Source organism: Camellia sinensis, chromosome 1 (genome assembly GCF_055761805.1).
Source record: "Camellia sinensis isolate YWXY chromosome 1, ASM5576180v1, whole genome shotgun sequence".
NCBI classification, from domain to species: Eukaryota; Viridiplantae; Streptophyta; class Magnoliopsida; order Ericales; family Theaceae; genus Camellia; species Camellia sinensis.
Genome location: NC_138961.1, coordinates 116,268,992 through 116,283,426, shown reverse-complemented (window position 1 = coordinate 116,283,426; position 14,435 = coordinate 116,268,992). Strand labels below are relative to the sequence as shown.

At 32.7% G+C, this 14,435-nt stretch overlaps 1 protein-coding gene across 1 annotated transcript in view; it reads right to left on the bottom strand.

Annotated features, from left to right (window-relative positions):
- Positions 1-11,128, bottom strand: part of LOC114307814 (protein SGT1 homolog) — a 29,975-nt gene extending 18,847 nt beyond the window's left edge. The window contains exons 1-2 of the mRNA XM_028253232.2: positions 10,741-11,128; positions 6,249-6,318 (exon numbers count right to left, since the gene is read on the bottom strand). Of these exons, the coding sequence (XP_028109033.2) occupies positions 6,249-6,318; positions 10,741-10,900 (230 nt within the window). The 5' untranslated portion in view covers positions 10,901-11,128. The remainder of the gene's footprint in view (positions 1-6,248; positions 6,319-10,740) is intronic.
- Between the last annotated feature and the right edge of the window lie 3,307 nt (positions 11,129-14,435).

Below are 14,435 nucleotides of genomic sequence, written 5' to 3'. Positions count from 1 at the left end.
ATTACCACATCGTTTGCCCATGGCTGTTCCTGCAGATTTCATGCAGACCTTCAATTTCCATTTTAATTGTCATGTGCACCAAATGTAGCTCGAATCAATGTGACTTTCTAATGACTTTAATCAAAAGCTAAAGAACAGTTTCATGATCCATTTTTTGTAATCCCCAGGAGTACTACCAACAGTTATTTTTCAATCATAAAATTTATTAACGTTCATCCTGCAATAATGCGTTGTACGCCCCAAAGAAACTGAACATATCTTTCTTCAATAAAACTTTATCAACATAACACATTTTCATAATGCAAACAAATGCAAGATATGATACATGGCCCAAAGCAGTAGCAACATAAAAACTCTACTCTAGAACCAAGATATGCTTCCATCCTACATAAATCATGAGAGAGTGAGAGTTGCCACCCCTACCCAAAAGGGTGAAACCTTCGTACAAAAACCGTACTGTGGAGGATGAAAATTTGGCCCAAGCAGGCCCAAAAGGTGTCAGCCCAATACTTGAGACCAGAGTTTGTTCGGTTGTAGAAAACCACGAGGAGCCAATCACCATGATCGGCCCAGATTAGCACAATCTAGCCAATCTATACGAAATGACCTCTGGCAAGGGCTCATCCGTCCGATGAAAAGGGGGATATCTAACAGCCTACAATGTTGACAAGTTGAGTACAATATGCCTATAAAAAGACCCAGCGATGCTAGAGGCAAGGACACAAGGAGAAAAAAACACACATACACAAATGAATTCAATTTAGTTATGTCTGATCTTGGGGCTGACTTGATCGTCAGAGCCCCGACCAATATAGATCGGGAAGGCCACTGACTTTGGATTTTTCTCGCAGGGAAGGCTAAAGAAAAGCGCATTGTCAAGCCAAATCCTTGTGGAGACAAATTCACTATCCACATATACAAATTCAAAATAGCTCAACACGAAATTGAGCTATCCTATCAAAACTGCAGGAGCAAAAATGGGTTCACAATATAATAAATAAATCTTTTACACCAAACAATGAAGGCTATGAATTAAAAACATCTTGAGCTTTTGAACTCCCAATTCTATATCTTCATAAGTAAGCATGTTCCTTTCTCTCCACAACACCATATAGTACATAAAGGCATCACATTACAAGTTTTCTTCCTTTTCAACCTGCATCCATGATCCATACCAGCAGCACTCTAAGTTCAGAACAAAAGCTGAAATTACTCAATGAACATAAAACATTGTCAAAAGTAAATTCCATAGCTCCCTAGCAACATTGCAATGAAGCAACAGGCTGTCTCCTTTCCTCTATGACAAAAGCAGCACCAATTACGAAGTCTGAAGTCTCTCTTTTACCAAGTTATCAATAGTAAGACTAAAGTCTAAAATAGTTGTCAACAAAAAGAATGCCGCTTCTTTTGGCACTCCAAACTTCCAAATAATCTTTGAAGGGGAAGGATTTCTAGCCCCTCCAATAATTATCAAAGAGTGATAGGACTTAACTAAGAATTATCCTTTTACCATGTTTACACCTAATTCTATTCACCCCATTCCTAGACATAAACCCCATCAAGGAGCACAAGGAACTCATCCATAGCCTCCAATTTCCAATCTTGATGGGAGGTTCTCACACCATCCCAGAATTGGAGACTCTCAAGTAATCTGCTACAGGTTTCAACATTCTACTCAAATCTTCAATAATGTCTCAAAACCAATTCTCCAAAACATAGATTAAAAAGTAGCATTGTTGTAAGCTTTTTCAATATCGAACATAAAAATAACTCATAAAGACCCTTCAAAAAATATTTTGGCTCAGGTGTTCTAAGAGTTTTGGTTAGGTTGCACCTTCGTCACTTCCAAGAAATATTTTTCCTTCTCTTTTCTCACTTCTACTTGACCAAACTCCTAGAACACTTGAGCCACCATCAACCATCCATTCCCAATTGCCCACCCTCTTAACTCTAATTTCCCACTAACTTTCCTGACCTTCGTAGCAGAAAACTCCTATTATACACAATTCCACACTCCCAAGCGAGAAGGTTGTAAAAAACTAGCTCCCATCGAGGAAGAAATCCCAATTGAGATAAAACCTCTCAAACATACAAATCTCACGAACACAAAAGCAAAACTCAAACTTATTTTAGTAATTTCTATTTACATAATATTTGTTTATGTTTAAGATAGACAATTTGTAGTTGACATCAATCTCTAATAGTTATTCATATTCTAACACATATTACAACTAAGCAAAAAATAATAATTGTTAGAATATATTATATATTTAACATATAAAATATATACACTCCCATAGACACTCCCAACTTTAAAAACCTTGCTCTCCCGCCCCCACTCCCTTCTCCACCCTCGCTTTGTGCAACTAAAACTAAAAGTCAATAGCACATCGACATTCTAAATACCAACTTTGGCCATGCATCCATCATTAAATGGCCCACCACTTGCTCGCTAGGAGAAATCCTAATGCAGAATGACTATAAAGAAATTCATTCAACCACCAAATTGATTCCAAAACCGTAATGTATGTAAAATTGATCCAAAGAAAAGATCAAATATTAAGAAGAATAAGAATTATGAAAGAAAGGAGAACCAAGGGTCAAAACCCTAATCTCATAAAATGGCCACAACCTTAAAACACTCTCAATTAGGGGTGTTCACAGGACGGGACGGGACGGGTCCACCTTTGAACAATCAACCGTCACCGTCACCGTCACCGTCACCGTCACCGTCACCGTCGCCATCAGGTTATAAAATCACTCACCCATTCCCAACCAACCTACAGTTAGAAATCGACCAACTCAAACCATACGGTTTTTCAGTCTATTTCGAACAGTTTGATAGACAACATGGAAAAAATGATTCAAAGTTCTAATAAGCAAATCTCAAACTCATATACATACATTATATACTAATTTTAACAACATCAACACATATCTAAAATAAATATAAAGGGGAAAAAAAGGGAAAAACATGAAACAAAAAGAAAACTCAACATGCCACCAACCAATCGCCACCGGCTCCGCTCATTGCCTTCCATTGCTCATCTCCATCGCCGCCATGGACCAGCATCACCACCATCGAAGAGGGAAGGGAAAAAGGGTTTTTGCATGAGAATGTTAGAGAAGGTGTAGGTTGCTTGAAACTCGAGAGAGAACGAGAGACAGAAATTTCTTAGAGAGCGAGGGGGGGGGGAGAGAAGTTGCAGAGACAAATCTTGAGAGTAGTCTGTCTCTATTCTTGAGAAATGTGAGAATTGATAAGATTAGGTTTCTCTCAAGATAAGTGTAATCTCCTAATGCCAATAAATATGTGACATGTAGCTATAAAAATCTAGACCTAAATATAACCGGATGGGTTGGTTTCAATGGGTTCAAAGTGTTAAGGCCCCCTCCCCGAACTAAGAATCGCAAATTTCACCATTTTAGTACCACAGCCAACCACAAGGAACTTCGAAACCGTCCATATCTCTTTCGGTCCGGTTCGTCGAGTCGATCAGGTTACTCGGATCTGTGAACACCCCTACTCCCAATATTATTAATTTACAGCTAACTAAAACTATTACATAAAAGCTATATACACAGACAACTCTAAATTACATTAAACATCATAAATAAATAAAATTACAAAATCCCTAATTTCTCCTTTATCACACACCTTTTGTTTCCCATCACATTCACCATCTTCTCACAAACATCTCAAATCCACTTTCGGCAACTTCAAATACCCCTCCCTCTCCACCCGCACATACCACTTTCATTGCACCCCACCTTCATCAATTCGGCCAAAGGTCTTACTCTAGATGATGTAGGATGATTAGGAACAAGGCTGTAAGAATGGTAAAGCTGGATTCTGTGGGTTTTTTTTGTGATTTCAAGCTGAAAAGTAATTAAAAATTAGGGCTTTTACTAGTATACGGAAGAATTAGGGTTTAGGGGCTTAATGTAATAAGCTGAAGATTAAATTTGGGGATTGTTTTGGGTACTTTACAGTACCCATGAACAGTATTTTGAACTGTTAAAAGTGCTGAAATAAAAGAAGGAAAGAAAGAGAAGAAAAAGAAAGATCTAAGGATCACTTCTAGAATCCCTTAGGCATCACACCTAGGGTTAGGGTTGTATCACACAAACCCAAAGAGGCTTCAAAACTCTCAAAATTCTATAAAATATCAACTCCCTCAAATTATAAGCATTACATTGTTTTATATAGGATTAATAGACTTCCTAAACCAACTACGACCAAAAAAAGGAAACTACTAAAATATTTTTAATTTCTAAAACTAATTTAAGACCAATAAGAAACAAAAACAAAGACTAATTAAAAAACTTAACCCATAAGACTACCCATGGGCAACCCATACAGCCCATGTCAGTAAATATAAAATTACCAAAATACCCCTAACCTTAAAAATCTTAGAAAATATAAAAATAATAATAAAATAAGACTCTAATAATACTAGAAACATAATTATAGTAGATTTCTATCAGTTTCTCTATGAAATCATGTCAATGTCCACGTATCATCACTTCTCTAAATTTAGCCTTCCTTGAGCTTCTTATACTCTTGTCATCACTAGATCAAGACAGTTTCTTCATCAAATAATCAATATGACATGTTTCTACTAAAACAATGGAATTCAGGTAAAATGGGATTTTGGGGGGGGGGGGGGGGGCGGGGAACCTTAAAAAAAGCATGCAAGTATATCTCTAAAAACTAAAGTCATGAAATCTACAAGTAAATTTCTGCCCACGATGATGAACGGATGCTAATGCACATTTTTCCTCAATTTTTTTTTTTTTTTTTTGGATAAATTGTCAACTCATACAATCAAATAGAGAAAAAACTGAAACACTAATCAAAAGATTATATCTTCATTCAACCAAACTACACTAGAAAAGATACCACCTATGGGAATTAAGTAAATTATCCCCACAATGCATACTTGGTACTTCTCAAGGTAGAGCCAATGTAACCATATACACTACAAAGATATCGTTACAAATACCAAGAAATGGCAAACAATAAGAAAACAACATTCACTATCAACTAAGAAGCATGGACACAGATGCAGACAGAGGACACGGTAATTTTAAAAAAATGGGGATACGAACACGACAGGGACACGGCAATAAAAATATGCTTTTATATATTTTATTTGCTATCTAGATTAATATTACAGCCACAAACAACCAATGCTAACAAAAACTAATTCTAATTCTTTTTTTTTTTTTTTTAAAAAAAAAGCACTTTTAAATTAAAACTTATAGTTTATATCTTTTTTGTGGATGATCTATTAAGTATTTAAATATAAGAAAAAATAATAATAAGCATCCAACATTCATCAAAAGCACTAAATAAAATGGGAGAAAAGGTAACTTGACGTGTCCCTATTGTGTCCCCTGAAAATAAATTAATGAAATAAGGAAACACGCCATATGGTGTATCCCATACGTGTCCCCGAAATGTTCACGTATCCCCTAAGTTTCCGTGTGTCCAACATGAATATGGCACTTATTTTGAAGTACATACACCATCTAGATGCCAGGAATTCAAAAAAGACCCTAGCAATTACATGCAAATATGCTTTAGACCTATGAACCATCGATACTTCAAAATAGGTATCATAGTTGTGTCAAAAATGTAAGGGACACGGTGGCAACATGGGAGGGCACAAGTGTGACATGCCACATAGCATGTCCATTTTATAATCATTTTTTTAAGGGGGCATGGTGGCGACATGATGGAATCTTATTTTAATTTTCCAATTCTAATTTCAGAAATCATAATATAATATTTGAAAACGTAATGATTGATTTTTTTTTTTTTTTTTAAATAGAATTGAATCCATATCAAACCATCAACAATGCAACATAGATCTAAGACAATTGTGAAGTTGAGAGACTGGCTTCTAACAATCCCTGAAGGCTAACACAACACTGATCTAGTCTCTAGTTTATTTAAATTTAGTTTTTTTTCATGTTAAATTAATGTTAGTTTTTATTAATTTTGGTTGTTTATAGATGTAAATATTTATGTAAACACCAAATAAAAATATATAAAAACATTTTTTTGTCATATCCCTGTAGTGTCTATGTCTTGATTTGTTTGAAATCGTCATGTCTCGTGTCCGTGCCAGAGTTTGTATCAATGCTTCCTAGCTTTGGACATTAAACAATCTAATAAATTGACACCAAAATTTATGCCAAACAAACTTTGGAGATATTTTATCTAGTACAGGAATACTCACCCTTTACGCAAATATGCTTTGGAGATTGAAGGGTCCAACTCAATTGCTTTGTTTGCATCAGAAACAGCCTCTACTCAAAAAAAAAAAAAAAAAAAAAAAAAATGTGCATAGATTAATCACCAATGTAAAAAAATGTTACGAATACAAACAATCACAAGTGGATACAACTATTTATCAACCAAAAGCACATGACCACATGCAAAGAGAACAATTTTTGATAGAAAGACAAACATGTCAACAAATAAGACAATAAAATCTTAAATTTGTATTAAAAAAAAAGAAAAAAAAAAAAGAAAGACTTTCAGTAGTTCTCTTATAACTACAAGTTAACAATTTCACGAGTGACAAAGATAAACAATATACAAAAGATACCATCAATCAAAAGTCATCCAGAGTACCAACTACCAAGTTCTACCCTAATCTGACCGAAAGGCCCCAAAAACATATCCAAGACAGTATGCGAAGTTTTTTAAAATCATCCTCCCATCCACGCTCCTTTGATTACAATCTTCACATCCCTTATCTCTATTTTTAAATTTGGACAATTGTTTTAAGATTATCTTTTTTGATATGTACAATCTTTTTTAATAAATATCAAAAAAGAAAAAAAAATTATTTACTTTTAACTTCCTACTTTATTTTGTCCACAAATTCAATTTGTGTAATTAACAAAATAAAATAAAATAAAAAAGAACAAGAAAAGATTCAATGAGTGTCATTCACTTGCTAGGGATTGTTGAAGAAGTGTCAATCAATTGTCTTGACTCTTAAATTATGAATTACATTTTCAATTCATCTAAAGTGTCAAAAATGTCTCATCGCCATACTAGTCAAAGGTCCAAGGAGTCCATAGAATAAAATTATTTCTTCTTTTATTACTTTATTTACATGGTTAGTACTTCTACGAAAAAGAGAGAGTAGAACAAAGGAGTAATTCTCCAAAATATTCTCTAGGGGCTCTTCACTTTCATTCAGTTGACAGAAACTTGATAACACTTAACTTGCAACAGCCAAAGTTGTGAATATCGGCCTGATTCAAGTACCGTTTTTTTTCTTGGTATGGTATGTACCGGTACCAGTGTACTTTCAGGTACCATTTTGGATTTAAAAGTATTAATATTTATTAACAAAATTTTAGATACATAATAATATATGTTCATCTATTTATGTATAAGGATGTATTTAAGTCATAACTTACATATTAATAATACTATATTTATTATTGGAGAAGCCATTCCAATACCCAATACGTATAGTTGGTACCTAGACTCTTCCTACACATTTGTATCCACAGCTAGACTCAACAATTCATCTCAAAAAATATCATTGTTCGTACTTTTTACTACCACAAACCCAACCTTCTCTCTCTCTACACTTGCCTCTCCGACAAAACCACCCACTATCATCTTCCATTTCACCTCCAGCCAAGATGAAGATGGAATTGAGTTCACTGTTGAAGATGGAAGGTTTAGTAAACGGCCTTCGGTTGTTGACAACGAGGGGCTGTCAAACAGCATAGCAGAGGGAAGGTGGAGTTGCCCTAGTGTTGGATGGAGATGATCACCGTCTGATATCAGTGATGAGGGGTCCGCATAAGGCCTCTCCTCCCATCCAACATTTCTCCATTTGCTAACTGGTACATAGCCAGAACAACGAGTATTTCCCAACAATGGGAAAAAATTTCCAATATTCCCAAAATAGTATAGTATTCACCGAAAAATTAGCCGACACGAAATTGATAATGTATTGTACCTGATTCTTGGAGGAAAGGTACATTTTGGCCGATATCTCTAGGTACAGAACAAGATTAACAACCTTGGCAACAACATCGCAGAGACATTTGATAGGGAGCTTTGAGGTGTGTGAAAGGTTCCATTGGGATAGTATTAGTAATGCAAGAAGCAAAGTTTCTAAATGATCCATTCTTTAAATCCTAAACAATGAGAATAGTAGATTTTGTTTCGTCAAAGAAATAAGGGAAAGGAAAAGAAAAGAAAAGGCTTCATGCTCATTTCTTAAATTTCCTTCCAATGAATATTAATTTTCCATATATTTCAGTTTGTGAAAAGCACGCTGAGGCACTCGCCTAAGAGTGAGGTGAGGTGATATGGAGAAGCCTTGCTTAGATGCAAACATGAGCCTTTTATGCTAAGGCATGAGGTGCTTGAGGCGAGCGCCTCGTTTTCTAGTGTCTTCTTTTTATCTTTTAATCTAGGCCATTTATTTTTTGACTTCTGTACTAAATCTCCCCTACGATTACCACACCATATAATAACTTCTTAATTATAAATTGTTTGTGAAGCCCTAACACACATACAATCGATGATTGGCAAAAGGAGTCCCTTCAGCTTTCTTTGAGTCTTCTCGGACTAGGTAAGCCTTCTCTCTTCTTTTTCTTGTTTGATTTTTTTTTTTTTTTTTTCTTGTTGGACTATTCTTCTTCTTGTTTGATTTTTTCCCCCTTTTTTAACTTCTTCTTCTACTTCTACTTCTTCACTCCCTTTTTTTTTCCTTTTTTTTTTCAAGTTTTCAAGTCTATAAAGCTCTTGTTTTTCACCCTTCTTTTTTCTTCAGCCCCTATTTTTTTCCATTCTTCTTCAATTGGTTTGTCTTTTACAAATGACTTGTATTTTTGTTGGATCTTGGTATATGGGATGTTGAATTTGTTGGATGTTTTATATTCCTTTATAAATATTTGATATTTGGAATGTTAGATCTGTGTGATATTTTATGTTCTTTTTAAGGGGTAAATTATTGTAAACTCCCTTGAACTACGAGTCATTTGCACTTTGCTCCCTGAACTTCAAAACTCAACAGTTAATCACCTCAAAGTATTATCTTGTTACACTTGACACCTTCCATTAGGATTCTGTTATGAATTTAAACGAAACTAAACCATGTGTGAAGAACATGACACACTTATTGATTTTTTAGGACAATAATGCCCTTATTTGATGATCTCCTTTGCACTTTGTATCCCTTATCTTAGTGGCAATATGAGATCACCAGATAAAGTCATTATTGTTCTAAAATTTCAACAAGTATGTCATGTGCTTCATATTTGACCTAATTTTGTTTAAATCCCAAACAGAATCTTAACGAAAGCGGTTAATTGTAACAAAATTATACTTTGAGGTTGTTAACTATTAAGTTTTGAAGTTCAGAGAGGTAAAGGGGAAACGGGCCATAGTTTAAAGGGATTTATTGTAATTTACCTTTTTTTTTAATGAAGATTTAGTATTTGGAATGGTGGATGCATCATGGATCTTAGAAATATTGAAGTTTTTGTTTATATTGTTTATTTAAAAATAAAAAATAAAAAAAATTCTTTGTTTGCCTCACTTTAATGAAGCCCTCACCCCACGTTGTCGCTTTGCGCTTAGGCATTAGGAGGCGTAGTCGCCTCGGTTCACTTTTTGCCTTTAAAAATATTGATTTATTTTCCATGTAAGAACTTGTCATCATGCCGAAATATATCCTGTGCTCGATGTTTGCCTCACTTCAATGGAGTTGATAGACCATGTTCAATTGAGGCCCTCGTGTTTTTGGTTGTCAGGAATACAACCTCCCTCTACTAGTTCCTTATTCAATTTTCTTGAGGGTCTGCACCATGGTCAAGGGGGTTTGGTGCTTATTTAGTTTATGGTGTACCTTGGCATTCATATACTAATTCACATCTACTTCTGTTGTAACCCTTTCACCGTTTAGTACTTACCATAAAAAGCATTAATTTATTTAAAAATAAATAAGTCCAAATCATCAAAGATATATCTAACGCCTGTTTCCAAACAATGTTGTGCTTTAATGTTTGATGGTCATAAAATTCTCCTCTTTCCATTCCTCTCCTGTCTCTTATGCTTTCACTTCTAATTTAACTTGCTAAACAAACAGAGGCCAACAACATAACTGGCAATTTTGTATCCCACAACAATTACATGAACCAAATTACTGTTAAACTGTATGGAACAAATACTAACAGTATTAAGTATCAGATACCATACAATCATTCAAATGAAACTTCGTTGATAAAACAGTGACAAATCTATAATCAGTGCAACAAATCAATTGATTCAGTGACCGAATTAACATAGAAAATAATGCAAATTCTGTATCCTACTGGAAAACAGAGAAACGGTAAACTGGAAAAAGTCCTGATAATAATACTTTAATAGGAAACACATTTTAGAAACAATTCTATGGTTTTTTGAACATTCCGAAAATGTTTATGGGTATTTTTTCAGCTTCTTCTTTTTCTTTTTCTTTTTTTCCAGAAAAACAGACCCTACAATCAAAATTTGGAATTTTCTAATGCAAATCTGAACATAACAGAGTCCAATACCACGAATTGAATTTATTGAATCGATTCTTATAGTTTCAAGAAACAAAAATAAGTACACAACAGAAAACATAACAATTAAACTTTTGATCAGCAACAAAACTAAGACGGATAAAAGATGTGTGATTGAAAGTGAGAGAGAGATAGAGTGGATACCAGTGAAGTTGCTGAGTTTGATGTTGGCCTGAGCGCGGTCAGCGAAGAGCTCGGCGTTCCTAGGGTTGATAGTGATGGCTTGAGAGTAGAGTTCAACGGCCAGTTGAAAGTGGTCGTCGATGAACGCCTCTTTAGCCCTAGTTTCGAGATCCGACGCCATTCGAATGAAAGAGAAATCGCGAGAGAGAGGATTGTAGACGGAGGAGAATTCAACGGAGTCTGATTGAGACGAAACACTACTCGACCTTTATAGTAAAGTTACATACAGGATGGATGGATAGAGAGAAAAGCGGGTGCTAACTCAAGTCCATGATTAGAGAGCATTGGTTCAATAGCCAACAACATCTCCAATGTCGCAACTCATTTGGGGTTTATTTGTTTGGGAATTGATTTTTTTTTTTCTTTTTCAAAATTTTTAAAATTTAAAAATTACATGTCGCTTTTTCAAATTTTTAATCTCACAATAAATTATTGATTTTATTAATAAATCGTTAAATTATTCGTTAAATTAATTAATAATTTTTAATGATATTAAAAATTTATTTCAATTAACAATTTAGATAATTTTATCATTGTATAAGAGGGTAGTTAAAAATTTTGACTCTGTTTGGTAGAGTTTTCAAACTTTAATTCTATCCATTGTTTTGAACGTGGTATTTGTTTATGGTTTTTAAAAATTAATTTCACATTTACTTTTGAAAATTTGGACTAACCGAAAGTTCCATCGGTTGCTCGGCCGATTAACCGGAACAATGCATAATTTTATTTTTTATTTTTTTTTTTGCAATTGACACGTGTTAATTTTTATATATTCAATAAAAAATATTTTTTGAATTTTTTAAAAATTTTTATGAGTTTTGACTAGAATTTTGAGTTGTATGTTTAGTTATGAGTTGTAAGTTTTTGTATCAAATATCATATGTCACATCAAAAATTTCCCACTCAATTCAAAACTCATTTACCAAACAAATTTTTTACACTCAAATCATAATTTCAAAACTCACAATCTCAAAATATAACTTTATTCTCAAATCATATTTAGAAAACTCTACCAAACGTAAGCTTTATTTTTTTAGTTAATTTTGTTAAATAACAAATTATGACAATGGGATATTTATAATTTTTCAAATCACACGAGACAATCTATATTTTAAACAAATCTCAAGAGATGTATTTATAATTTATCCTAATTTTTTCATATTTACAAAAATACTTATAAAAAAGTAGAAAGGATTATATTTATTTTTTTGGCTATTTTAGTTAAATCTATTATTCTTTCCTCTTTTCTTTTTTTTTAACATGTTTAAGTTTATTAGTGTGTTTCTATAAATGAATAAGTAAGTGAACATTTTTCGTATTTTTATGTATTTATTAATGTTTTTAAATATTTTTTTATAAATATTTTATTTTTTAGATGTATCTAAGTAAGATACATCTAAAAAAATTTAAAAAATTACTTAAAATTTCAAAAACATTCACTAAAAAACAACACGAAAAAAAAAAAACTCAATTTTCAAAAATTTGAATTTAGATAATTGAAACCAAACACAGTGATTTATCTTGTATGATTTTAAAAATTATGTCTTGTTCCTTAAAATTTCTAATTTCATAATAAATGGCTTATTTTATTAATAAATTGTCAAGTTATTAACAATTTTTAATAATGCCAAAATTTTATTTCAATTAATAATTCAAGTAGTTTTAACATTGTATAGAAGAGTATATATGAATTCCATTTTTTCAGCTAAATTTGTTAAAAGAAAAATTATAACAATAGAGTATTCATAATTTTCCGAATCCCAAGGGGCAATCAAACAAATCTTAAGAGGTGTATTTATAATTTATTCTTTTTTTATTATTTACGAAAATACTTATAAAAAAGTAGAAATAATGAATTTTTTTTTTGTGGCTATTTTAGTTAAATCTATGAGTCTTACCCTTTATTTTTTTTAATGTATTTAAGTGTATTAATGTGTTTCTATAAATGAATGAGTGTATATGTATGAGAGTGCCAGTGTGAGTGCAAGAGTGAGAGATAGAAATTGATTAAGTAGTCTTAAAAAAAAAATAAAAAAAAAAATTGATAAGTATCATCAGTGACGAATTTATTTTTCTTGTCACTACCAAATCTGAAGAGGTGGTGGGATGCCTGGAAAAATGGTTAGGTAATTGTTAAAAACCATTGCCAAAAAAATATTACCAGAGATTGAAGACAGTGGCTAGAGATTCGCCGACGGTCGGAGACTATGACCGAAGATGGTCACCACTTATTGGAGCCGACGGGCGGGCATTGTTGCGGGAAGAAAGGTGGACTCATTGCAGTATTAAATTGGGAATGAATAAGAAGAGGGCATTTTGGATATATTAGTAAATTTAAAAAAATAAAATAAAATACAAAAAAAACAGGACTTAAAGGTAAATAAGCCTAAATTAGGATTGATTGCCCGTAGCATTTGCCACGTAAAAGCTTTCTAAATTTTTTTACCCTTGAGCTTTTCTACGGTTTGACTAATTACACCTTTACCCTAATTAATATAATAATTACATTATTATCACCTTATGGTAATGTAAAATGGTCCTGTTTGGTAGGGCTTATTTCTAATTTATTTCAGTTTTTAGCTTAATTTAAGTTATCTTGATGTGTTTGGTTCAGCTTAACAATACAACTTATAACTTTTTGTAAGTCAAAAATCAACTTATTCTTTGAGTGTGGGAGAAGAAATTTAATTTATAAGTCAAAAATCAGCTTATGTTCACAACTATAAGCTATAAGCTGTTAAGTTATAAGGTATAATCACTTTTCCACAGCTCTACCAAACGGGGCCAATGACCCCCTAATTTTAAATTAAATTATATTTTATCACATATAATTATAAAATTAAATATACCTTTTTTATCATTATTAGTTGATATTAACATAGTATTAATTAAATATTTGGGATATATCACAATATACTTGCAAAAAATAAATTGATAGAATATCAATAGCCTTTTTATATACAAATTGCACTTACCATTCATTTTTTTAAAACACAAACTTGATTAGATGAAAGGGCTATCGATATTTGTAACGGTTCGGGTTGAGATCCAAGTTCTCTATCAAAAATTGGACTTCATCTGAAAATTTTATAAGTGTAAAAATTAAATATTTCAAAACTTATGATTTTGAAAATAATATTTGGCAGTAATTGTTCCATATATATTAAATAGTCTAATTTCATTTTATAAGATTTTTCTACAAGATATTAATCACTTTATTTCAATGTCAAATTTAGAAATTTCAGTTGAAAATTTATTTTTCCACTAAAACTAAGAGAGTCACTTTTTGATTTAATTGGATTTTGTTTTTTTATGTATTTTTCTTTGAATCCAAATGGGGGATATTTCATTATTTATATTGTAAACTTAAATAAATGAAATATAAATGTAAGAAGCAAAATAAAAGTATTTACATAAATGGTTACATATGAAAATAAGGTAGATGTGCTGGGAGTGCCTTAGGAATTGAGCTGTGTGACTAGCTGTGTCTAGGGTGACCGCTTGAGCGATCAAGTGGTTGCTCGAACGGAGATGCAAGACTCCCAGTATTTTCATTTTAGACTTGCAAAACTTCTGAGAGATTGCGTTCATCGTTCGAGCTGTGAAATGTTCGTCCGAGCAATCTAATCGGGATCAACAGTTAAAAAAGTCATGTT